This window comes from Cervus elaphus, chromosome 6 (genome assembly GCF_910594005.1).
Source record: "Cervus elaphus chromosome 6, mCerEla1.1, whole genome shotgun sequence".
NCBI classification, from domain to species: Eukaryota; Metazoa; Chordata; class Mammalia; order Artiodactyla; family Cervidae; genus Cervus; species Cervus elaphus.
The window spans coordinates 32,876,231-32,904,062 of record NC_057820.1 but is presented as its reverse complement, the minus strand read 5'-3'; the positions used below and the strand labels follow the sequence as shown (position 1 = coordinate 32,904,062).

The following is a 27,832-nucleotide window of genomic DNA, read 5'->3' as shown; positions in this document are numbered from 1 at the left end:
CTCTACCCTAGCTTCTTACATTAGGTAAGATCAGCTCCCTACTACTGAGCAAAGTGTGAGAGGATTACAAGATTTATAAATGGACAATAAAGAAACTCTGTGGCATGTGATGATTTACCATGAAATTAATGAAACAAAATATGAAGTTTTACATTACCTGACAATTAATCCAAATAATATTTCCCTCACTTGAGAAAAAATTAAATTATATTTAGAAACAGAGATTTTATAAAAATATGAAAATATTAAGGGAAAAATAATCTTACCTAATTTGTGATGCATTTTGCTCTCTGGTGTTGAATTAGATATTTCTCCTCTTGAATCATCTGTAAATTGCAAAAGAAATATCATGAGCAATGGCTCCTAATTTCATGTTGAGTTCAAGTAGGTACTAGGTCAACTTCAGAATAAATATTAAAAAAAAAAAATTCAACCCAACAATACATTTTACTACTCCCTTTGCTTTCCACTGCTGAGGATAAAAGGCTAATGAAACCAGTATAACATGTCTACAGGTTTTGTTACAATGAATATATCTTAAGAGGATAATGGTTACAAGTAACAAAAACAACAGGTTTTAAATTGCTTGTGGACTTCAAGTGAAATAAGCCACTGGATGGATAAAAATGCCGGGTGTGATTACGAACAAATGCTGACTTAATAATGCAACCTACGATTCTTAAAGTTCTAAAACAGTGCAAGTGTACTGAATTTAGTTGGCAGGGTGACAATTAGTGTGGCAAACAGCATCTAAACATAGCAGTCATTAATTCTTTTCCTTTATCAACAGGCAAAGTTTAACTTCTTCTTGAAACTCCACTGGCCTCAGTGAGTTGGTTGACTAATGAATGCAGCAGAAGTGACATTCCGGGGCTTTGAAGGCTAATTCCTCAGGAGACATTCAGGTTCCACCTGGATCGCTTAGAACTTCAGTGTGGAAAAAGACAGTCACCATTATGAAGACTGACTATCCCAAGACTGCCGTGCTGTGAGGAAACCCAAAACAACCATGTGGAAAGGCCATGCGGAGGAAAAGAGATGCTTGGCCAACCCTCAGTTATTTCAGCCATCCCAGCTGAATATCAAATATATAAGTAAATAAGCCACTGTGGACTTCCAGCCCAGTTGATCTTTTCAAATGACTCCAGCCCCAGTGGCTTGCATCTAACTATAAATGCATGAAAGAGCCAAAATGAGAATGGCCCACCTAAGTCACCCCACAGAACTACGAGAGATAAATCGTTAAACTAAGGCACTAAAATTTGTATAGTAAGTTATACAGCAATCTGAAACTATAACACTGAACATACAACCTGAGATTTTTAATACAATTTTTATATAGCATACATTTCCTGAAAAGCAGGTCTAAGCTTTCACTTTATTCCCAGGTAAAGAATAGAAGGCTTCTTTTTGGGGATCATGAAAATGTTCTAATATTTACTGTTTTTTTGCCTTTTTTTTTTTTTTTTTGCATGTGTGCTCAGTCATGACCACCTTTTACAACCCTATGGACTTTAGCCCATCAGGATCCTCTGTCCATGGGATTTCCCAGGCAAGAATACTGGAATGGGTTTCCATTTCCTTCTCTAGGGGAAATTCGTGACCCAGAGATCGAACTCGAATTTCCTGCATCTCCTACATCCACAGGCAGATTCTTTACCACTGAGCCATCGGGGGAGTCCAAATCTACTGTGGTGAGTTATAAATGACTGAATTATATACACTGTAGATGGATTAACTGTATGGTATGTGAAGTATATCTTTTAATAAGGGAGCCTTATCTTAATAAAGCCACAAGGGAAGCCCTATCTTAATAAAGCTATTATCAAAAAGAAAAAAGAAAAATCCAGTCTCCCATGTAATTCCCATTAGAACAAGTAGAGAGCCAGTAATTCTCGGTAATTTCCTAAAGCAGTTTGCCTTAGAGGCAGCTATTGGGGCCAAAAAAGGAGCAAAGCAAATGAGCAAAATATACTGAAGATAATGGGAGTCAGGCTTCTCGGTATCTTTGAGAAAGGGTTTATTAAAATGGAAAAGGAAAAGTCAAGCGTGTTGGACTGGAGTTGGAGGTACTGATGAGCATGCGTGTGATACAGACACACCTCAGAGATACTGAGAGTGTGCTTCCAGTGCGCACAGGCTTAGTCACTCAGTCCTGTCCGACTCTGTGTGACCCCAGGGACTGTAGCCCATCAGGCTCCTCTGTCCATGGGATTCTCCAGGCAAGAGTACTGGAGTGGGTTGCCATTTCCTTCTCCAGGGGATCTTTCCGACAAAGGGACTGGACCCTCATCTCTCGCATCTTCTACATTGGCATGCAGTTCTTTACCACTGAGCCACTGCAATAAAACAAACTTGGCAATAAAGCAAGTCACATGAATTTTCTGTTTCCCAATACATTATGTTTACACTATTTTTCCCCCAATATTTGTTTCCCAATACACTATATTTGTTTCCCAATACATTATGTTTACACTATAATGTAGTCTGTTAAGTCTGTAAAAGTGTTATGTCTAAAAAAAAAACAACGCATTTTAAATACCTTATTGCTAAAAAATGCTAACCATCATCCTGAGTCCTCTGTAGGTCAGAACTTTTTACAACAGTAACAAAGACCACTGATCATGGATCACCACAGGAATAATGAAATATCACATGAATTATCAAAACATTACACAGACACTAAGTGAGCAAACGCCACTGGAAAAACGGTGCCAATAGGCTTGTGTGATATGGAGCTGCTATAAAACCTCAGCTTGTAAACAACGCAAACCTGTGAAGCACAATGAAACAAACAGCAGTAGAGCCAGGACTGCCTGAATAAACACAGAAATAGATATAGATGCTATGTATGTACAGTGTACACAGATGCGTGTGTGTATCTATTGCCTGTCTCAGTCCACTGAGAGCCTAGAAGCAGTAATATCCCAGGAACAATGAGCACACCTAGTACCCAAATCTAAGTTTCTAAATGTCATCCCTCTACCAGGTTCCTTTGGCAAAATAACTGATTCCAGAGTAGAGACAGGGAAAACAGTCTGGAACATCTTATGCTAAAAAACAAAAGCATTAAAAAAAAAAGATAAAACCATGACAAAAGATCACAAGGACCAGCTGAAAGGATGCTTCCTCCTAGCCAAATCTGGCACAATTTGAGTACCAGAACAAATGATAAAGATTACAACCCACTGAATAAAATAGGAACCTAGCAATAGTCTGTAATAATATAAATAAATGAATAATGAATAAATAAATGTTTAACATGCAAACTAAATAACAGAGAAAGAATTAGGAAAATATAAAATAGTAATTTGGTACCATCATTAGTGAATTCAGGTGAGATTTTCAAAAGATATGAATACTGGTGTAGAAATTTGAAAAGGACAAGTTATTAAAGTAGTGTCACAATATCATTCCACAAAATACTTACAAATTACCAAAGAGAAAAACCTTATCTGAGTGGAGAAACCTGGAAGACAGTATCTTAAACAGGTGATGAAGATTAAAATCATCAGTAGAAGATGGGTCAGCACTGCTGCTGCTGCTAAGACACTTCAGTCGTGTCCGACTCTGTGCGACCCCATAGACGGCAGCCTACCAGGCTCGCCCGTCCCTGGGATTCTCCAGGCAAGAACACTGGAGTGGGCTGCCATTTCCTTCTCCAATGCATGAAACTGAAAAGTGAAAGTGAAGTTGCTCAGTCATGTCCGACTCTTCGTGACGCCATGGACTGCAGCCCACCAGGCTCCTCCATCCATGGGATTTTCCAAGCAAGAGTACTCCAGTGGGTTGCCATTGCCTTCTCTGGGGTCATCACTATATACCTCCTAACATGATGCACAAAAGCATCATTTCTGTAGCATTTCTGTCAAATATGCATGGCTCACATCTGATCATGAAGGAGTATTAGAGAGACTCAGGTTGAAGGTCATGCTAAAGAATGAAAAGCCTGTACTCTGTAAAAAGCGTCAAGGTCAGGAAAGAAGAAGCCTAAAGAACTATCCCTTAAGGAAACCAAAGGGACATGAAATCTAAACAACCCATGATCCTAGAATGGATCCTTAACCAGAGAGAAAAAGGAATACTGATTGAACTCCTGATGAAATCTACATGGACTCAATGAAGGAAGACTAGTGTCATATTAACGGTGACTTCCTGACTTGGATCACTGAAGAGTGATTATGTTCTTGTCTTGTATCATGTCTGCACACTCATACATAAAAATATGTATGTGACTTGCTCCCAAACAGTCCAGAAAAAGACTAATAGACATATATAAACATTTATGTAGAGGTGACAGAGAGGAAGATGAAACAAATATTATAAAATGTTGACAACTGTGGAATCTGGATGAAGAGGATATGGTATTTGAGTAGATCTGAAATTATTTCCCAAAAAAGTATAAGAGAAAAAGAAAAAAAAGAGAGAGACAATTCCAAAATTTCAAAGACTAACAAAGTCTAATAAGCATGAAAATGAAAGAAACAGGTTATCTACAAAGGAAAAAAGAAGGCTGGTTTAAAGTATCTACTCATAAGAATTAGTTATCATGAGGGAAAAAGAGCAATAGCCAAATAGCTTAAAGGAAAAAAGATTGACTCAAGACTTTCACTATTTGACTAGTTGTTGATTGTATTAGAAAAAGAAAATTTCTGAGTGCTTGCTTGCTTGCTAGCACATGTGAGACTGTCTACCAACTTTACAAAGTAACAAAGCATATCTATTAAACATTTATTAGAGGAAAAAAATACTAACAGAAAAAAAGTTAAGTAAAAGGAAGAATGAAAATATAAGAAACAACAAACCAAAAGAAAGTAGGGAATCACAATGTTAATATTAAACAAAAAACAAAAAGACTACAAAGTAAAAAACATGATCAAGAAGGCAAATTTGAGCAAAACAAGTACATTCCATATGCAAATTTATATACTCAGTAATAGCACTGAATGTACATAGCAATGACTGCAGGAAATACCAGAGACAGACAGACCATTGCAAAGGAACGATTTTAACTCTGGCAGTCCTTAGTAGACCTCACAAATGGTAAGGATACAAAGAATTAGAATAATATAAAACATAGAATGTCCATATTTAAGATCCTGTTGTTTTCCGCCCTAATCTGCCCCTTCTCTAGTGGTCTCCAAATCAAGAAATGATGTCATTTTTTCAGGGGTCCAGGCCCAAAAATTTTAAATTTTTGTCCTCGACACCTCACTTTCTTTTACCCCCTACGTCCCATCCATCAGGAAATCACGTTGACTCTACCACCAAAACAACCTAAAATCCTAATTCTGCTCTCTCCACCTTTCACTGCTACCACCCTAGTCCAAGTTACCACCTCACTCAGGAATTACAAGTCTCACGAACTGGTCTTCCTGCTTTCAACTTTACACCTGACTCCTTGAACTCATTAGTCCACCTATTAGTCCAACTCATGTAGTCTACAGCAGCCACAATGATTGTTTATAGGTTAGTCATGTCTCTCCTCTGCTCAAAATCCTCCAATGGCTTCCCATACCGCGTCGTAAAGCCCAAAACCTTATAAGTAGTCTTTAACATTGTAGAAGATCTTTCATTCTTGTTCCCTCTGTGACATCATCTCCTACTACTCTCTCCTTTCGTTCTCTTCCACCTCCCCCTCCTTCCCAGCCTCCTTGGTGTTTTTCAATCAGAACTGAGTCTTCACCACATCAAAACCTTTGCCCTCATCTTCTATCTGCATGGAGCACTATTTCCCCATTCAGTTCAGTTCAGTCGCTCAGTCGTGTCCGACTCTGCGACCCCATGAATCGCAGCATGCCAGGCCTCCCTGTCCATCACCAACTCCCAGAGTTTACTCAAACTCATGCCCATTGAGTCGGTGATGCCAGCCATCTCATCCTGTCATCCCCTTCTCCTCCTGCCCCCAATCCCTCCCAGCATCAGGGTCTTTTCCAATGAGTCAACTCTTCTCATCAGGTGGCCAAAGTATTGGAGTTTCAGCTTCAGCATCAGTCCTTCCAATGAACACCCAGGACTGATCTCCTTTAGGATGGACTGGTTCGATCTCCTTGCAGTCCAAGGGACTCTTAAGAGTCTTCTCCAACACCATAGTTCAAAAGCATCAATTTTTCGGCACTCGGCTTCCCTCACAGTCCAACTCTCACATCCATACATGACCATTGGAAAAACCATAACCTTGACCAGATGGACCTTTGTTGGCAAAGTAATGTCTCCACTTTTTAATATGCTATCTAGGTTGGTCATAACTTTCCATCCAAGAAGTAAGCGTCTTTTAATTTCATGGCTGCAATCACCATCTGCAGTGATTTAGGAGCTGAAAAAAATAAAGTCTGACACTGTTTCCACTGTCTCCCCATCTATTTGCCATGAAGTGATGGGACCAGATGCCATGATTTTAGTTTTCTGAATGTTGAGCTTTAAGCTAACTTTTTCACTCTCCTCTTCCACTTTCATCAAGAGGCTTTTTAGTTCCTCTTCACTTTCTGCCATAAGGGTGGTGTCATCTGCTTATGTGAGGTTATTGATGCTTCTCCCGGCAATCTTGATTCCTGCTTGTGCTTCTTCCAGCCCAGCGTTTCTCATGATGTACTCTGCATGTAAGTTAAATAAGCAGGGTGACAACACACAGCCTTGACGTACTCCTTTTCCTATTTGGAACCGGTCTGTTGTTCCATGTCCAGTTCTAATTATTGCTTCCTGACCTGCATACAGGTTTCTCAAGAGGCAGGTCAGGTGGTCTGGTATTCCCAAGCTTCATAATTTGATTTCTCACCTCTCTCATATCTCTGCTCAAATTATCACTTCTTCAGTAAGACTTTTTCTGCCCATCTACCTAAAAATCTAACTCCTATTTTCTACCCCAAAAATCTGTACTTTATTTTCTTACTCTCAATATCCCAACGAACCACAAATTTGGCTATTTTATCCCTATAGAAGAATGTAAAGTATTCCATAATATTCCATAAATATATAAGAATTTCAAATATTTAATATTCAAAGTATACTAAAATATATATTCACTTGCATTAATAATGAGTGTATATACATATTTTAATCCATATCTGTACACAAAAAGGGTCTTCCCAGGTGGCGCTAGTGGTAAAGAACCTTCCTGCCAATTCAGGAGACCTAACAGATGAGGGTTCAATCCCTGGGTTGGGAAGATACCCTGGGAGAGGGCATGGCAACCCACTCCAGTATTCTTGCCTGGAGAATCCACAGACAGAGAAGCCTAGTGGGCTACAGTCCAAAGAGTCACAAAGAGACACAACTGAAAAGACTTAGCACACATGCATGTACACAAAAAGTAGTATTATCTTTTTTAAGCATCCACAGAAGAATTATGAAATTCTTCCATGAAGTTATGTGTTCTAAGTATATTCAAAGAATTAATAATACATGCCAAAGTTATCTAGAACAATGAATCAAAACTAGAAACTATAAACAAAAAAACAAAGTACAACTTCTCAGGATAATAGTGAACACTGCATATTTAACATATACCAGTATTAAAACTAAGCAGAGGACTTCCCTGGTGACCCAGTGGTTCAGAATCTGCATTCCTAGGCAGGGGATGCAGGTTCAAGCACTGGTCAGAGATCTAAGATCCCACATACTGTGAAGCAACAAGCCTGCACACCCCAACTATTGAGCCCGTGGGCCACAACTAGAGATCATGTGCCACAACAAAAGATCGCCAATGACTCAATGAAGACCCCACACGCCGCAACTAAGACTCGACAAAGCCAAATAAAATAATATATTAAAAAAAGAAACTAAGCAAAGAATGTATATTCATCTTTGTATCAATTCATATGATGAGAATTGATACCACCATTTTATAAATAAGGAAGCTGAAGCTAAGAACAATTAAAAACCTTACTCAAGATAACATAGCTAAGTGGTAAAGCTAGACTCACTTCCAGGTTCCTGACTATGGAGACCATGATCTTGATTAATGTACTCTTTTAAAAAACATTTGGGTCAAAGAAAAATCACCACTGAAATTTAGAATATACAATAGTAAAAACACTCTATTTAAAAAAAAAAAATTTAACTAAAACTATACTCCAGAAAATTCAAACTCTTTACCAAATAAAAAGTAGAAAAATAAATATAAAAAGCATTCCACTTAGTAGAGAAAAATAATAAAAGTAAATCTAAACAGAGGGAGAAAAAACTATTTAAAAGGAAAAAGAATTAGTGAATTAGGAAAGAAAAAAATGTATAAAAGATCATATGTCAAGCACATTCCTTAGGGGCATAAAAATTATACAACTCTCTATAAAGAGGCATTTTTAAAACTTCAACATTTAGCTTCAGTAATCATCAATATATGGCAAATCTTGCTTCATTTATACTCTTATCAGCCTGACATTTTAAAATACTGGAGTAGGCACCTTAAATGCCAATTATATTATTATGTCCTACTTCAAAGAAAGGACTGTCACTCATCTTACTCCTTCTCTTTATCTTTCCCTTCCTCCCTCTCGCACCCAGTTGTAAGGTCTTACAAATCTCTAACCATAAAATAAGGCTCTTAAGGGTAGGCACTCAATACATTTATGCCATAAAAATGTCAATGGTGATAATTTAAATGAAACATAGCACAGGGACTTCCCTGGTGGTTGGTGGCTAAGAGTCCGGCTTAAAATGCAAGGGGCCCAGCTTCAATCCCTGGTCAGGGAACTAGATCCCACACGCTGCAACTAAGTGTTCACATGCTGCAACTAAGACCCGGTTCAGCCAAATAAATAAATAAAACAAAAGATATTAAAAAAGCATACCTTACTCCAATTTCCATAATGCTATAAAAATCAAGACAGTAGAAAATAAATCATAACTTACTCAAATTTTCCTGAACTACATTATCATCCACATCTGAATTATTCTTTCCAGACGTTAAATAATTCTTGAGCCGAAAAGGTCCACTTAAGAAAAAAAGGAAACCACAAAATTTGTGCTTTTGTAATATATCTATTTAACATATCTATCTTTACGGTCATTTTTCTCCTAAAACTGCCAAAGATTTTTTTCTTATAAAACCAGTAATTATGTTATAGGACATTAATTCATACTTGATTCATAAAAAGAAAGTCTAAAAATTTACAATTTAATTTTTGATTTAAACACATTTGATTTAAACACAATACCACTGAATTTTACAACCTTTAAACTAACTCATGAGTCAGAGTTACACATTTAAGTTAACTCAATAACACACTCTGATAAAAATCAGGTCAGTAGAAATAAATCAGCTTATCTTAATTTTTTAAAAAACTACCAGCAAAAACAAGTAATTTAAAATTGTTCAGAGATGACTTGGTTTATCCCAGTCCTAGATCCTCGTCCATCCTGAGCCCAGGACAGGCCTAGTAGTCAAGGGCTCTCAAACAGTAAAGAAATCTTAGTTATCCCTTTAAAGTCTGAAAATCTGCTATAATTTACCATTCCTTCATTTTGAAAAAGGGTTTATGACTTCAGATATTATGAGAGTAGGGTAATTTGGTTTACTTGCTGAGTATGCTCTCTTTAAACATACACCCACAAATTCTTAGATAACGCTTCTTTCAAAAGGTACAGCCCAATTCTAACTCCCTTCTGAGTATGATATAGACTGAGTGACTTGTTTCTAAACAGAATAAAATCCAAGACTTCAAAGACTAGGTCATTAAAAGACTATGACCTCTGTCAGAGTCACACTTTGACTCGGATCATCTGCTTTGTGGGAAGCCAGCTGCCTTACTGAATACCCCAGTGGAGACAGCCACATGACAAAGAAACTCTGGCCTCCAGCTAATAACCTGTGAGCAAGCCGCTTGATAAGTGCATCCTCTATGCTCTAACCAGGACCGCCAACTAGACAGATATCTTGATTGCTATACCTCATAAGAATCCCTGAGCCAGAACTAGCCCGCTAAGTCACTCTCAGATTTCTACCACAGAAACTATGAAACAATGTTTGCCAGGCACTAACAAAATTAAAATGAACCTTTGGGAGTAATTTGTTACAGTCAGTGGGTAACAAATACAGTGAGTAAATCCTATTATCCTTAGGACACATGCATACCTTCCTTCCAAAACTGAAGTCTCAGGCTCTCCAGAATCCAAGTTAGACTTTGTTGGTGTCGTGCATGTATATCCACTCATTTGAGACTTTCGATGAACATTTTGTGCAGCCATACTATCTTGGTTCTCTGAGTTTCCTGTATCTCTATGAAAATGAAAAGTCTGTAATTGTTCACATTTCTTCAAAAATTAGTTCTTCCAGAAACATAACACAGGTGGGTAGACAATACAATACTGACAAATATCAGATAATCTTGTTCAGGTCCTAAAACTTAACAACTAGTCCAGGAAGGAAATCTGATTTTAGAATCTACTGAAAGTTTTAATTTAAAAAATTCTGATAAAAGAAATGATAGAGAACTGACCTAACTAAAATAGAAGTGACTAACTGGGAGTAATTACCTACAGGCAGCTTATGATGTAGGAAAGTGAAAGTCGCTCAGGGGTGTCCAACTCTTTGCAAACCCAAGTCCATGGAATTCTCCAGGCCAGAATACTGGAGTGGGAAGCCTTTTCCTTCTCCAGGGAATCCTCCCAACCCAGGGGTCAAAACCTGGTCTCCCGCACTGCAGGCGGATTCTTCACCAGTTGAGCCACAAGGGAAGCCCAAGAATACTGAAGTGGGCAGCCTATCCCTTCTCCAGAGGATCTTCCCAAGCCAGGAATGGAACTGGGGTCTCCTGCACTGCAGGTGAATTCTTTACCAACTGAGCCATCAGGGAGTTAACCTATCACAGTTTTTGTTGAAAATCCTTAAAGAACTGAAATTTGTTTTCTTTGATATCTCTACCCAGCCTCCTGACAAACAGTACTGTTCAGAGGAACACAGGCTCACCTCTTTGGTAGCTGCCAACTAGTTAAGCTTACTGCAAATATATGCAAACAAGATACATTATTCCAAGATGGTATAATTCTCTTCTCTCACATCTCCCTTACAAATCCCATGTTTTGTTTCTTGACTCAGTCTACCAGCTTATTCTTATCATTTGTGGGGATAAAACTGCAACATAACTAAAGAGCATGCAAACTTCTAAGTATTCTTTGATAATTTATTTCTGGAGTTTCTAGTCTCCCTCTAGGTCCTATCATCAGTCAAAACAAAACAAAAGGATTGTTAGAGAATACTATAAACAACTGTATACCAACAAATTAGATAACCAGAGTGGAATGGACAAATTCCTAGAAACACAAAAATTGCCAACACTGATTCAAGAAAAAAATAATCAATTTCAAAAGACTTAATTAGAGAATAAATCAGTAGAAAGAAAATTGCCCAGATGATTTCACCACTGAATTCTACCACCATTCAAAGACTTAACAGGACTTCTTCACAAACTCTTCCAAAAAATAGAAAAGCACTTCCCAACTCAGTTTATGAAGTCAGTGTTATTCAGATACCAAAACTGCACAAAGACATCACAAGAAAACTACAGACCAAAAGAAAACAAAACCCCTCAACAAAATACCAGCAACATAAAAACAGAATTATGTATCATGATCAAATAGGATTTAAACCAGAGATACATGTTTGGTTTAAGCCAAAAACCAATTAATGTAGTACGTTTTATCAATAATAAAAAAAAAAGTATCACATGGCCACCTCAGTATACAGATGCCCAAAAAAAAGCATTTGACAAAACACATTTTTTCACTATAAAAAACACTCAACAAACTAGGAATAAAAAGGAACTTCCTCAATCTGATAAAAGGACATTTACAAAAACCCCACAGCTAATAACATATTGAATAGTGAAAGACTGGATGCATTCCTGCTAAGATTAAGAACAAGACAAAGAAGTCTACCATGCCACTCTAACTGAGCCCAGTATTAAAGACTTTAGCCAGAGCTATAATGCAAGAGAAAGCATCCGGATTGGAAAACAAAAGTAAAACTATCACTGTTCACAAATGACATTCATGATCTTTTACTTAGAAAGTCCTACAAAATCTATTTTTAAAAGCTATCAGAACTAATACATGAGTTCAACAAGATTGCAGGATAAAGATCAACATAAAAATATCAATTGTATTTCTATACATTTGCACTGATCAACACAAAAGTAATATTCAAAGAGCAATTCCATTCACAACAGCATCAAAAGGGATACTTAGGAATGAAATTAACAACAGAAAATATAAAACTTGTATTACAAAAACACTGTTGAGAGAAATTAAAAAAGATCTAGCTAACAGGAAAAACAAACCTGTTCATGAATCAATAGACACTATTAAGAGAGCAATAATCCTTAAACCAACAGATTCAAAGCAATCCATATCAGAATTCTGACATCTTTGCAGAAATTGACATGCTGATTCTAAGACTTATATGGAAATGCAAGACTCAGAATAGCCAAAATATTACTAAAAAAAGAAAACTCACACTTCCCGATTTCAAAACTTACCTCTAACCAATGGTTATCAAGACAGTGTGGTTCTAGAACAACTGATACATAGACAAAAGAATAAAATTGAAAATTCAGAAATAAGCCCATACATCTATGGTCAGTTGATCTACAAAAAGGGTTCTAAGACTATTCAATGGGGGGAAAGTTCTTTTCAACAAACAGTTATGGGACAACTGAATAGTCTCATGCAGAAGAACAGGGCTGGACTCTTTACAGCATATACAAAACTCAAACTAGATCAGAGAATTAAATTTAAGAGCTAAAACTACAAAACTCTTAGAAAAAAACATAGGGGTAAATCTTCATGAACTTGAATTGGACAAAGAATTTGTAGATATGACACCAAAATACCAACAGGAACAAAAGCAACCAGACAAAATAGATAAATGGGACTTTATCAAAATTAAAAACTTTTGTGCTTCTGGTAGTAGGAAAGCTTGTGTGTGTGTGTAGTATGTATAATATATATATTTTAGAAAATTTATGAATTTTTGCCAAACCAAAAAAATTTATGATATTTTGATTCCACTTGTTTGACTTTGTATGAATAGAATGCTAGATTTCTAATTTATATTCACTCAAAACTTTGATATAGTTCCATGTATTTTGACATCTAGTATTACTGCTACAAGTCTAGAAAATTTATTATCTTAAAAGTACAGATTTTGTTCAAATTCACAAAATTTTATGCCACTGCCCATTGTTTGTTTTCATATGTTATTCAAGGCTACACACTGTATTTAATTGCACTGAGTAGCTTCAGCTGTATGCAACAAATTCTGTTAAAATCTCTTTTCATTTTTATTCTATTACAAATATTTCCTAGCTTTCCTTGTTATGGCCTTTTAGATACACTCATCATTTAAAAGTGGCCATTTAATTTCCAAATACACGCGATTCTGTCTAAAGTATGAATGAATGAAAGTCGCTCAGCTGTGTCCGACTCTTTGCGATCCCATGGACTATACAGTCCATGGAATTTTCCAAGCCAGAATACTGGAGTAGGTAGCCTTTCCCTTCTCCAGGGGATCTTCTCAACCCAAGGATCAAACCCAGGTCTCCTGCACTCCAGGCGGATTCTTTACCAGCTGAGCCACAAGGGAAACCCACAAGGGAAGGGAAGTTTAAAGTATCCTTAACATTAATTTCTCATTTTTATACTAATTTCCCATTCAAATGCTTTCTCCTCTGCAATCACCCTCTGTGTTTTTTCAGTCTAACTTTATTGAGGCTTTCAAGGGCTAAGTTGAAGATCTCTCTTGGTAAATGTTACACTGTACTTGTGACATCATACTTGAAGATATGTGGGTTATTATCAAGTATCTTTTGATATTGATTTCTAACATAATTCCACAGGAATAAAAGAACAGACTGTAAGATTTCAATAACTTTAGATCATGAAATTTTTGCACTTTGTTTTACATTCCTGGATATGTTCCTGTGTCTCCTAGTTTACAGCCTATAGGAACTTGAATAGAATTTGTATCCTGCTGTTGTGTCAAAATTGTATAAATCTTAATTATGTTGAATTGGTTCACAGTGGTTTTCAGGTCTACTATATCCTTCTACTTCTCTGTATACTCATTCTATTAATTTTTGAGTTTTTATTGAAATGCCAACTAAAAATCTTAATTTATCTACTTAAAAAAATTGTAATATATAGTGGAACTACATGTAACCTTGTTCTATACTTTCTAAGTTTTCTGTAAATGTGCTAGCATACTTCCATAAATTAAAAAATAAAAATTAAAAAGAAGAAAACAACTTTCATCCTTCAAAGAACACCATCAAGAAAATGAGACAACCCAAAGAATGAGAGATTATCAAATATCACTTATTTGAAAAGAGACTTATATCTGGAATAAAGACCTCTCAAGACAATTCAATTTAAAAAAAAGACAATCCAATTAAAAATCTGCAAAGGATCTTAGTCTTCACAGAATGAAAATAAAAATCACAATGAGATACAACTTCATACCAATTAGGATGGCTAGAATCAAAAAGCCAACAAATGTTGACAAGGATGTGGAGTCACTGAAGTCAACTGCTGATAGGAACATAAAATAGTGCAGATGCTTTGGAAAATGATCCTGCAGTTCCTCAAAGGATTAATGTAAAGTCATCATGTGACTCAGGCTTCTCTAGTGGCTCAGTAGTAAAGAATATGCCTGCAAGGCAGAAGACGTGAGTTCAATCCCTGGGTTGGGAAGATCCCCTGGAGAAGTAAATGACAACTCACTCCAGTATTCTTGCTTTCTTGATGGTGTTCTTTGAAGCACATTCTGTTATATTTTGATTATCCATTCATCCACTGCTGAACATCTGGGAAACTACCTTTTGACTATTATGAATAATGCTGATAAAAACATCTGTGTACAAGTGAAATTGCTGAGACATATGCTTATTGTTGTTTAGTTGCTAAGTCATGTCTGACTCTTTTGTGACCCCAGGCATTGTAGCCCACCAGGCTCCTCTGTCCACAGGATATCCCACTTTATGACATGTAAAATATCAAGACAATTACGTGTTTGGTCATCTACACGTAGTAAGTAGACTATACAAATGTCTCAAAGATCTTCCTTTCTATGAATCCAGATACCCAACAGGTTTCCTAAGCAGATACTGTAATAACTATCAACTTTGGATGTTTCTAAATAGTCCTGTTATGTGTAAGATAGGGATACTAGATCAAATTCAGAAACTCAACATAAAAACTTTATTTTTATACCTCATTATTTCTCTCAACCCATAGCTAAGGCTTATCTGCTTTGTTTAATAAAACAGTGATTTATTATTATTAAAACTTTATTATTATTAACACATTCAAGTAAAAACAACTGGGCTAATAAAAGACCTAGATACATTTATTTATCTTAAGTGTGCCTTCCTTACATGTAAAAAGAGCTAATACCTATCCTTTCAACTTCTCAAGATTCTTAACAAAAACCAAATAATATAAAGAATAGAAAAGAAAGTGAAAGTGAAGTCGGTCAGTCATGTCCAACTCTTTGCGACCCCATGGACTAATGTAGCCCACCAGGCTCCTCCATCCATGGGATTCTCCAGGCAAGAATACTGGAGTGGGTTGCCATTTCCTTCTCCAGGGGATCTTCCCGACCCAGGGATCGAACCCAGGTCTCCTGCATTGCAGGCAGACGCTTTAACCTCTGAGCCACCAGGGAAGCCCTGATATAAAGAATAAGCTACTACAAATATGGAAGTCTGACATAAGACAGAGGGAGCACTGCAAATCATTGGGGGCAGACGTACAACTCAGTGAACTACTTATAGACAGTATGCACCATAACACCATACAGTAATGTATTTTAGAGTATTCTATCATGTATTCACTACATCCCCAGCACCTGCAATTTCTCATACATAATATGCATTAAGTATTTTTTGAATGAATGAATAAGCAAATGCTATATCAAAAAGCAAAAATGCCTAAGAGCAGTATTTACTAGGTTGTCAGGACTGATGAGAATTCATTGAAAGCATCTAGTGAACACTTGATAACAATAAGCACTAAAATATGTTAACTATTATCATCTTATAGGAAAAGAATTAATGCATTTCCAATTACTAAAATTATATTAATCTCACTTCAAAAAAAGCAACTTGGACTTCCCTAGTGGTCCAGTGATTAAGAATCAGTCTGCCAAAGCAGGGGACAGGTTCAATCCCTGATTTGAGAAAACTCCACATGATGCAGGACAACTAAGACCTTGCAGCAGAACTACTGAGCCTGCGTTGCAGAACCCAAGAGCCACAACTGCTGAAGCCTGCTCACCCTGGACGAGGTGCTCTGCAACAAGAGAAGCCACCACAATGAGACATCTGTGCACGGCAACTGGAGAGTAGTTGTCCCTGCTTGCCGCAACTAGAAAAAGCCCACACACAGAACTAAAGACCCACCACAGCCAAGAATTAATTAATTAATTAAACAAAATAAAAAAGAAAGCAACTCAAACGATACACTGAAAAACAAGATGGGGACTTCCCTGGTGGTCCAGCAGTTAAGAATCCAACTTGCACTGCAGGGGATGTGGGTTCAATCCCTGGTTGCAGCACTAATATCCCACATCTTGCAGAGTAACTAAGCACAAGCACCATAGCTCTGAGCCCACGCACCACACCTAGAAAGTCTGCGCATCACAACTTTGACGCAAAGGAGACGTGACAAAACATCTCCTGTGCCACAGCTAAGACACAATGCAGCCAAATAAATAAATGTTTTTAAAAATTTAATTAAGATGATAAATTTTGTTATTTTTTATCACAATTTTAAAAAAGGGATTGTTGGGTGACAATAACACCTACCTTATTAAATTTATCACCATACCTTATGTGCTATATATTATTCCCCATTTTAATAAGAGTAAACAAATTTAGAGTACTATTTAGCCTGGGGGTCCACCCAGCTAATGGCACACCATGGATTTACTACCAGGTCTGTCAGACTGTAGACTCCTTTATGCTAATATTGCTTTCTATAAATGATTAAATAACAGAGACATTTATTAAGTGTCAAACAAAAATAATTACTTGTACATATAAGAGACATTACCCAAAAAAACAAACCAAAAAAAGAGACATTACCCAGAAGGATTAGGATTTTTCTTCTTAGCCAGGTCTGCTTCATTGCTTCCCAATGACTCATTCTGGGAACCACCAGAATCTTTAGCACGTAAAACCTTCTGTGCTCCTGAGCTGCCTTCATTAGCTCTCTTCTGCTTTTTAAATGGAACAGCTTTTTTTCCAATATTCTTAGATGATTGGTTTGTTTTTTCAGCAGGTGGTTTTTGTCTACTGTTATAATACACTGACAGTTCATTTCTTACTGAAGAATTGCTAGAAAAAGGACCTACAGGATTAAATGATAACATAAAGTGAGTATACGTTTGATTATCTGGCTCACTAAAATATCAATAATATTTATATTTTTCATGTAAACATATGCAAGCACCCCAATTTCATAGTAATCTACATCTGTTTTCAAGTTAAATTCATAAACTATTCAGCTCTTCACTTTACAGATTGTTGTTGTTAGTCACTAAGTCGTGTCTGACTCTTTCCCAAGGTCAGGGTCTTTTCCAATGAGTTGGCTCATCAGGTGGCCAAAGTACTAGAACTTCAACTTTAGCATCAATGAGTATTCGTGGTTGATTTCCTTTAGAATTGACTGGCTTGATCTGCTTGCAGTTTACAGATACATGGACAAAATCTTTTAAATTGATCACAAGTTTTCAAAACCATCCTCTCTGGCTCTGCCCACTATTCTTCTTAACATCCTGGTATATCCCCAAGGTCCCAGTTTCATCTTCTCAGTCTCTGTGTACTTTCTTTGAAGGATCTATCTATACATAACTTTAATTACTATCTATATTCTGATATAATTATCTACATGCTGATATCTATAACATTGACCTACCACTCTCCCCCAAATCTGCCACTCTAGTTTTTTATTTCCTATCTTAATGAAAAGTGTCACTATCTCATATATATGAGTCATCTGAGACTCCTGCCCCCAACCACAAGGAATCCTAAATCCTGTCACTCTACTTTCTTGTAATGCTTCTCAAATCCTCTTCTTTTAAGCTCTGCTACCTGTCATTAGCAGGCACCTTTATCATTTCTTATCTGGATCATTAAAACAGCCTCTAAACTGATATCCTTTCTCTACCCTTGCATTCTTCGATCCATCCTTTACACCATTTTAAGAATCATCCTTAGAAAACACAAAATGAATCACTACAATCTGGTTAAAATTTTTTAGTGATTACCCATAGCTTAAGGATTAAGTTCAAATATGTTTAAGTCTAATTTATTACTACATCTAAGTGCTTTTTCATTAAGCATAACTCAACACTCTTCTCCAAATAGACAAATCAAAAAAAGGCAGCAGTACTGAACTATTTGTCTTTTTCCAAAGCACTGATCTTAAACAGTAGTCCCTAGACCAAAAAATCAGCATTACCTGGGAATCTGTTTGAAATGCAAATTCTCAGGCCTTAGGTCAGACCTACTAAATCAAAATTTTTAGAGTAAGATACTGTAATTTGTGTTTTAACAACTCCCCCAGATAATTTTGACAAAACAATTTTAAAAGGTTGAACTCTCAGCACCAAATCTCAACACGATACTTCTGCTTCAAGCATTCCGTCCTCTTTCCTCCCCACAGCCAATCCCTGAGCTTGCTCCTAATCATCCCATCTTCAGGAGGCCCAAGGCTAAATTAAGCAGCTCTTCTCAGTCCTTTGATAATGTTTATCATACATCTTGATACATGCGAAGAGCCAACTCATTGGAAAAGACCCCATTGCTGCGAAAGAGGGCAGGAGGAGAAGGAGGCAGAGTATGAAATGGTTGGATGGCATCATCAACTCAACAGAGACAAGTTTGAGCAAACTCTGGGAGACAGGGAAGGACAGGGAAGCCTGATATGCTGCAGTCCACGGGGTCACAAAGAGTCAGACACGAATGAGTGACTGAACAACAACATACAGCTCATTGTTTACTTACCACTCTCTTCCAGCAGACTGACAATCATTTAGACCAAGACCTAACTTTATATTCCTAATGTCTAACAGCAGGGGCAGGACTGTGGTAAAGCAAGAATAGCCTAGGGTGGTAAATAATTTTTGCCAGTTTAATTGATATACAACTGACAGATATCAGTTATATATCAATATATAACTGACATATATCATAACTGACTATGCAGGTTTAAGGTGCAAAACACAATAATCTTATATAGTATATACTGCAAAATAATTATCAGAGAGTACATCTTAAAAGTTCTCATAAAGAAAAAAATAAAAATTCTAACTAGGGTATAAAATTTAAGAAGGTGTTTACTCCAAGTTGGGCTTCCCTGATAGCTCAGTTGGTAAAGAATCTGCCTGCAACGCGGGATACCTGGGTTCATTCCCTGGGTTGGGAAGATCCCCTGGAGAAGGGAAAGGCTACCCACTCCTGTATTCTGGCCTGGAGAATTTCATGGACTGTATAGTCCATGGGGTCGCAAAGAGTCCGACACAATTGAGCGACTTTCACTTCACTTTACTCCAAGTCAGTCACACAGCCCTAAGAGCAAGTGTCTTCTTAAATTTCCCATTCTAGGTTGCTCATTTGCCTCACTGAGTCCTGGCCCAGCCTAACACCATTCCTGCCTCACCATGGGCACACAATAAATATTTCTTACGAACACTACAGGCAGATCAAGAGTAAAGAAATATGGGTTCTGTTGTTTCAAATTCTAGCACAAAGGTCTCTGACCTTAAGGGGAACTTATGCTGCTTTTCTATGCTTCAGACTTAGTTTGTTCTTCCATCAGATGAAGGACTTTGGACCAGGTGATCTGTAAGCATTCCTCCACTTTTGTGACTACCTACTTGATCCCAACATGTCTCAGGACTAATACATGTTTCAAGTCTTTTTTGGTAAATTATGGAGCTCAAGCATTTGTAAGATTTTTATTAGTCCATATAATTACACGTTCATTTACCATAGTACAGTTTCCAGCAACGTGGGGCAAAAAGATAAGTTCTCCAAAGTAGTAACAGTAGTATTTAACATTTTAATACTAAATATATGCCATTTAATACTTATAATTTAATGAGGTTAGAAGTAATGGTAGTCACATTTTAAAGAGTAAGAAACTAAACAAAGTAATCTACTCAAAGTTTACCTTCAACATTTATCCTCCCACCATCAACCCCACCAACCTACTTCTAAGTGTTGCCACATATTCTGCCTTTACCTTTTCACATGATAATGTCTTTGCTTCAATCTAGAGCTAACCCTTTTATTCTGGGGTAGCCCACACCCATTCCTTGCCTACACAAGGGCTGTGATCCTGTACCTTTTCACACAGTCGTTTTAAAAAGCAGATGAGCTGATATAATATCTTGCATATTAAAAAAGAGAGAGAGACCATCTCTTGACCCATCTGCCATACCCCTTTATTTTACTGTCTCTTTGGTCTCACTTCCAAACTCCCTTGAATCCACCTCAAATAGAGACATTTGGTCTCATCATTCTACAAAAATCAATTTTATCAAGGTGATAACAACCCCCAAAATCACACTGTCAATTCTTAGCTCTCATCTAATTCATGCCATGAGCAGTATTTAAAATAGTTCCTCACCTCACCCATGTATCTATACTGCTGGTCTTCCTTCTGTAGAATATAAGTCATATAACAGCAGCAATGTTTCATTTTTGGTTTTATTTTTCCACAGCTGTGTCCCTATACCTAGAATACTGTATATGATAAAGCTTCATGAATATCTATAATCAATTGATTTAATATTTCTATTGATGATCCAATTTAATTTTTTCCTCATGAGATTTTTCTCAAGCGAACAGGAATGTAAATCAAACACAGAGCCTCTGATAGAATGAATATGATTTAAATAAAAATACTTACTCTGCTCTGATTTTACCACCCACCAATTAGATGGGCGTCTAGAAATTCTTCGACTTCTTGTGACAGTTGAAGTTAATTCTTCAGGTTCAATTTTGTTCTTCTTGGATCCACTTGAAAAATGCTTCTTTTTGCATTCCTTATCTTTCTTCTGATTCTTTTTGTGAGGAATATTGGTGTTACCTTTCTTGGTTCCTAAAATAAAGAATAAAAATAAAAATCTACTGAACCAAAGAATATTCAGAAAACCACAGCCAAACAAACAAACAAAAAATACCTCTCAATTATAGAAACTTCTTAAATTTATCCTATGGACTTCTTTTTTCTTCTATTTTTTTAAAGTCACACATTCTCAAAATCTACAACTTCCTCTCAGCTAAATGCAAACTTTGCACATTGCTTGATAAGCAACATATACTCCTGAGTCAAAAAGAAAAGTATAGTATGTAAAGGAAAAATGAAATATATGACTCCTTCCACTACTTAAGAAAGTCCCATGTAAGAAAAGGTTAACCACTGCTTTTCTGTTTTAAAATAATTCATGACTTTAGTCAATCTAATTTATGGAAGAGAATACTTAAAGGAAGTTTTCAATAAAGATATATTTTCTACCTGAAGGAAAAAAGAATGTTTCTTTGAATAGAATTTAAAGAGGAAAAAGAATTTAAAACAAGAATGAATATGGAAAGTAACAAAAAGTTAAAGGTGTCAATAGCAGTTTCATTTTACTACAAAAGCAGGTAGAGAAGAAAAGATCTAACAAAAGGGACAGATGAATTGTAGTTTTGTTCTTGAGACTGACAACCAGGAAGAAGGGGAAATCAGAAATACAGGCTATTTGAATACAAATATTGCATCTATAACAAAACGTGTACAACCACCAACATGAGTTTAACAATGGAAAATTCTTTTTTCAGAAAGAGAATTAAAACATTAGATGTTATATAATGAAAAATTTTCTTGACCACCAAGTCAATCAAGAAACCTGCATTTTTAAGTTTCTGACACAAATATTTCTATGAGATCCAAAGAAATTAAAATCATTATCAAATAGGAAACTCATATAGTAAATAAACTGCATAAAAGTATATAAGATCAGGGGAAGTGGCCAGATGGCAGAATAGGAATATCCTGAGCTAACCTCCTCCCACAGGCATACTAAAATTACAACTACTATTTACAGAGCAAATATTGATGAGAACAATTTGAAGGCTAGCAGAAAAGACCTTCTACAACTAAAGACATGAAGAGCCACAAGACAGGCAGGAAAGGAAGAGACAAGAGACAACCAAGACCCACGGTGGGAAACCTACACAGAAGAATAATTACGATTGCATGGCTCTCCTCAGGAAGCCACATGGTGTGAGACCCACGCTGGGCTCCCCTGCGTAGGATTCCTGCACCAGGAAGAAAAGCCCCCTAAAGTTTGACTTTGAAGGCTAGTGAGGCTTACTTTCAGGAGAATCTGAGGGCTATAGTAAATACAGATGCCACTCTTAATAGGAAAAGGCATTGTAATTAAAATGGCAAAATCTCAAACACTCCAAGGCCCAAGGCAGAAGTAGCAGTTTGGAAGGAGCCTGGGTCAAAACCACTTGCTGATCTCGGAGAGCCTCCCAGAGAGGCATGTAGTAAGTGGAGCTCACTGGGGACCCAGATGCTGGTTGCAGTCATTGTTCTACCACAAGGACACTGCTGTCGGCAACCACAATTTTGGAATCTTCTATCTAGATTACTAGAGCTTCCCAGTGGTCAGTGGTAAAGAAACCGCTTGCCAATGCAGGAGACGTGGGTTCGATCCCTGGGACAGACAGATCCCCTGGAGAAGGAAATGGCAACCAGTATTGGCAACTCCAGTATTCTTGCCTGGGAAATCCCATGGGCAGAGGAGCCTGCAGGGCTGTAGTCCACAGGCTCACAAAATAGTCAGATACGACACAGCGACTATTAATAAAACAGCAGCATCTAGCTTACTAATGCCAGAACCCCCTCCACCCACAGGAGGTCAGCATCAGTCCTGGGACAACCCAGGCCAAGAAGCCAACCTAGTTGGGACCCAGCCCTACTTATCAATGGGCCAGGACTAGCCTCTGGACCCCTGGAACCCCACGGCCAACCATCAGGATCAGTCCTACCCACTATCAGTCTGACACCAGCTCCAGGAATCCCAGGGCCTTGTAGCCAGAAATCCCAGGATCCAGCTCTGCCCACCATTCTGCTGGTGAATTTACACCAGCTCCAAAACACTCTGGACCTCACAGCCACCGGTGTTAAGGAACAGGTCCTGCCCACAAGCAGGCAACATCAACTCCAGACCACAGCCCTGCCCACCAGCAGGCCAACACTAGCTCCCAGACCGCAGGCACCACCCCCAGACACCCCAGGACCTGGCTGAGCCCGCCAGTAGCAGCCTCCACACGATGCAAGGCCAAAGAACTGAGTGGGGTACAAGCCTTCCTACCAGCACTTTAAGTCATCTTTATTACCTACAGCATATAACACTGTTTGGTATACAAGCTCTCAAACAGACACCAAAATAACAAGTTCAGGTGAAAGCCTATATTTCACTAGGCAATGATACCGATAAAACTGCTACCAAGCATGAGCAATTTTAGATACTACCTAAATTTTGATACTTAAAATGTGGCTCACATCAACTACACTAGCATCACCTGGGATAGACTGTTTAGAACAACAGAATCTTGAGTCCCACCCCAGACCCACTAAATCATTTATTAATCAATATTTTAACAAGACCCTCAGTGAATTCAAATGCACATGCAAATATGAAAAACTCTATTCTAGATGCTTTATTAGGAAGTAGAGGGATAGAGGATAAAATGAGTGAAATTCTGTCATGAAACCTTATAGCAACATCACTCTGTGATTCTATTTTCAGAAAGTTATAGGTTTTGGCAATACTTTAAATTCGGAATGAAGAGAACTGATTGATACTGATAAAGAGAACTGATCCACGCTCATAAAGGAGTAAAAGAAGACTGTTTGCCTTAATTATACCATTGTTGTTCAGTTGCTAAGTCATGCCCACCTCTTTGGGACCTCACGGGCTGCAGCACGCCAGGCTTCCCTGTCCTTTGTAATCTCCTGGAATTTGCTCAAACTCACGTCCATTGAGTCAGTGATGCCATTCAACTATCTCATCCTCTGCCACCCACCTCTCCTCCTGCCCTCAATCTTTGCCAGTGTCAGGGTCTTTCACAGCATCAGTCTTTTTCAGTGAGTTGACTCTTCTCATAGGGGGCCAAAGTACTGGAGCATCAGCTTCCGCATCAGTCCTTCCAATGAATATTCAGGGTTATTGCCTTTAGGACTGACTCATTTGATCTCCTGGCAGTCCACGAGACTCTCAAGAGTCTTCTCCAGCACCACAGTTCAAAGGCATCAATTCTTCAGTGCTCAGCCTTTTTTATTGTTCATCTCTCACGCCCATACATGACTACTGGAAAAACTATAGCTTTCATTATATGGACCTGGATGTTGGCAACTTATCTCTGGTTCTTCTGCCTTTACTAAATCCAGCTTGTACAACAGGAAGGTCTCAGTTCACATACTGTTGAAGCCTAGCTTGAAGGATTTTGAGCATTACCTTGCTAGCATGTGAAATGAGCACAATTCTATGGCAGTTTGAATATTCTTTGGCATTGCCTTTCTTTGAGATTGGAATGAAATCTGATCTCTTCCAGTCCTGTGGCCATTGCTGATTTTCCAAATTTGATGGCATACTGAGTGCAACACTTTATCATCATCTTTTAGCAACTAAAATAGCTCAGCTGGAATTCCAATACCTCCACTAGCTTTGTTCATAATAAATGCTTCTTAAGGCCCACTTGACTTCACTTGACTCCACACACCAAGATGTCTGGCTCTGGGTGAGTGACTGCACCATCATGGTTTTCCAGGTCATTAAGACCTTTTTTGTATAGTTCTTCTGTGTATTCTTGCCACCTCTTCTTAATCTCTTCTCCTTATGTTTGGTCCTTGCCACTTCTGTATTTACACTGTTCCATAATTATACTGGATCAGGCACAAAAATTTTTATTAAAAAAAATTAGAAAGAATCTACTGTACCAATATTGTGCTTAGTAAGAGTATCAACCAATACTTTCAAGATGACAAGAATAGGAAACACTACAAGCTACCACAAAGTAAAAACCTGTAAATAAATAACATATTTTAGGGAGTAGATATAGAAAATAATAAAGGGTCAATTAACAAAACACCAAAGCAAGAATGAGAACTTTCAACATAGTTGTCACTATTTGAAAAATTATTTGCACAACAGCAAGAATTTTCACTGATGAGCATCATTTTCCAGCCCCCAAGATTTCCATCCACATCTCTCTTCTCTAACTCCTTTTATTTATGTCTTTCCTTCTTGTTTTTCCCTTATGCTTCTCAAAAATATCCTCAGGAACTGCTTCAATAAATGAGAGGTGCTCATGATGACATAGATTATTGTCCATATTCATTGAATTGATTCAAAAAAAGAAAAAACACCAATGTGAACAATGATTTAAAGCAAAAGAATATGAAGAGGAAAATGCTACCATCAAAGATTTATTCAGACATGATATAAAAAAAAAAATCATACAAAGTAAAAAAGAAACCAATTAAGAACACCATTTTGGAATTCAGCTCCAGATCAAGAAAGATTAGAGAGTGAATGACATAAAAAGGAACGTATACAGAACATTAAGCTGATATATGAAACATCTGGTAATATGAAAAGAGGTAACTTAGAACTGTCGGGACACAAGTCATAAGCAGGGCAATAGCTAGAGAAAAAAAGTGACTACTGTAGAAAATTTTGCATATTTACATGTACAGGAACAGGATTCTGAAGATGGGACATGTTCAGATAAACATAGCAAGAGTATTCATCCAAAATAGAGCGATATTTCTGTCACTGCTGATAATATATTCCAGTGAGCCACAGAAATGCTACAGCAAAGTGGTTTTAGGAACAGGAAAGATATAGTTCCTATTCTCCTGGAGCTTTCAGTCCAGACTCTATAGTACAAGACAAATTCAGTATTTTCTTATTATGTTTGAAAATGAAGAGTGCTTTGGAGCAGATGTAGGAACATACAGGGTAAGTGATAATACTCAAGGAAAGTAATATTTAAACTTATTACACAGCTTGGTAGGGAACCCAGAGTATATTTTCTTTTCTTTTCTTTTTAAATTTTATTTTCTAAGTAAAAGGAAGAGCATACAAAAAGACCCACAGCTGAGAAAGTGGTCTGTTCATGGAACTGGAAAAAATTCATTATAAACCAGTCCAGGAGATAAATCTGGAGAGGAAAGAAAAGCAAGGGTACGTACATAGAATGCTAAAATAATCTAAGAAAGAGGTTAATGTAACTTGGCCAAAGGGGGTAGCTGTAGCAATGGAGGGAAATAATAGATTTGAAAGCTACTAAGGAAGAAGTCAAAAGACTTATTGACTTTATACAGTTTGCCAGGTAAAGAAAACTGTAGTTAAAGATGAATCAGATTTCTTTCTTATTATATCTCTGCTTATGAAGATACTGAAAACTAGCAGAGGAAGAAGTTGGGAGGAATTTAGTTTCCAATATGTTGAGTCTGAGAAGCCTATGGGACAACAAAAGTAGAAAAGTTAATTTGCTCAATCCAAGTCATCAGTTTAGGCATTACAATTATGTCAAGTGCCTTGTGAATCAATGGAAAATTATTTTCAGAATTAGAATTATCTCCATATTTTTAGTCTTTGAAAATGATATGGTTGGTAGAATAATGACTTCCTAATTCACCTGCCCTAATCACAAAATCTGTGAAAATGTTACATTACATGGCAAGAAAGTTTAGAGACATGATTAAGGCAATAAACCCTAAAATAAGGAGATTACCCTGGATTATCCCAGGATAACTGGCTGAATCCAATTACAATGAGAAGGCTGGCATTGCTGGTTTTGAGACTGTAAGAGGACAGCCATAATTTAAGGAATACAGGCGATTTCAGGAAGGTAGAAAAAGCAAGGCAACAGATCTTCTTCTAGAACAACCAAAAAGGAACAAAAACCTTGTAAACACCTGGATTTTGACCCAGTAAAATCCATTTCAGACTCCTGACTCACAGAATGGGAAGATAATGTTTGTTGTTTTAAACCACTAAGTATGTAGTAAGTTGTTCTGAGAGCAAAAGAAAATTAAGGCAGAATGTTATATTAGTTAACCAATCTAGATAAATACAAGTTTTATATACACTAAAACCAGTGTACAAAATATAGCAGGTACTCAATACAGGTTTAACATTTATAATTTAGGAGAGTATCGTCCAAGTACACTTTCTTGATGCAATGTTTTTTACTAAGAAATTATAAATACACACCTTTCAAATTTTGTGAATTTATATTCTACTAGTTTTAAGAAATATGCTTTCTTATAATGTTAACTATCACCTTCACTTTAGTCAAATTCTCCATACAGTGTTTTCTTAAAATGACCAAATGCTGATTAGAAACTGAAGGAAACAAAAAAATAAAGAATTATTCAAATAAAAAGAATATGGTACATGTCTAACACTTATAAGAGATCCATTAAATAGGTCATTTTTCCTTTTATTGTAAGCAGCACTTGTCAAATATGCAAAGGCATACATAGGCAAAACTGAAGTCTGACAACTATTATTTCAGGTGATATAAAGTCTATGTTATAGACAATACAAAAAGAAAGCTAAAATAACTGAGTGTATGCATGAGCTTAGTCGTGTCCAACTCTTTGCAACCCCATGGACTGTAGCCCGCCAGGCTTCTCTGTCCATGGGATTTCCCAGGTAAGAATACTGGAGTGGTTTGTCATGCCCTCCTCCAGGGGATCTTCCTGGCCCAGGGATGGAACCCTTGTCTCCTGCACTGCCAGGCCGAGTCTTTACCACTGAGCC

At 37.2% G+C, this 27,832-nt stretch overlaps 1 protein-coding gene across 2 annotated transcripts in view; it reads right to left on the bottom strand.

Annotated features, from left to right (window-relative positions):
* CENPC (centromere protein C) overlaps positions 1-27,832 on the bottom strand; it is an 81,986-nt gene that overhangs the window by 15,731 nt on the left and 38,423 nt on the right. For both annotated transcript variants that reach the window (XM_043906635.1, XM_043906634.1), the window contains exons 9-13: positions 20,911-21,102; positions 17,079-17,343; positions 10,073-10,216; positions 8,851-8,933; positions 267-326 (exon numbers count right to left, since the gene is read on the bottom strand). In XM_043906635.1, the coding sequence (XP_043762570.1) occupies positions 267-326; positions 8,851-8,933; positions 10,073-10,216; positions 17,079-17,343; positions 20,911-21,102 (744 nt within the window). The remainder of the gene's footprint in view (positions 1-266; positions 327-8,850; positions 8,934-10,072; positions 10,217-17,078; positions 17,344-20,910; positions 21,103-27,832) is intronic.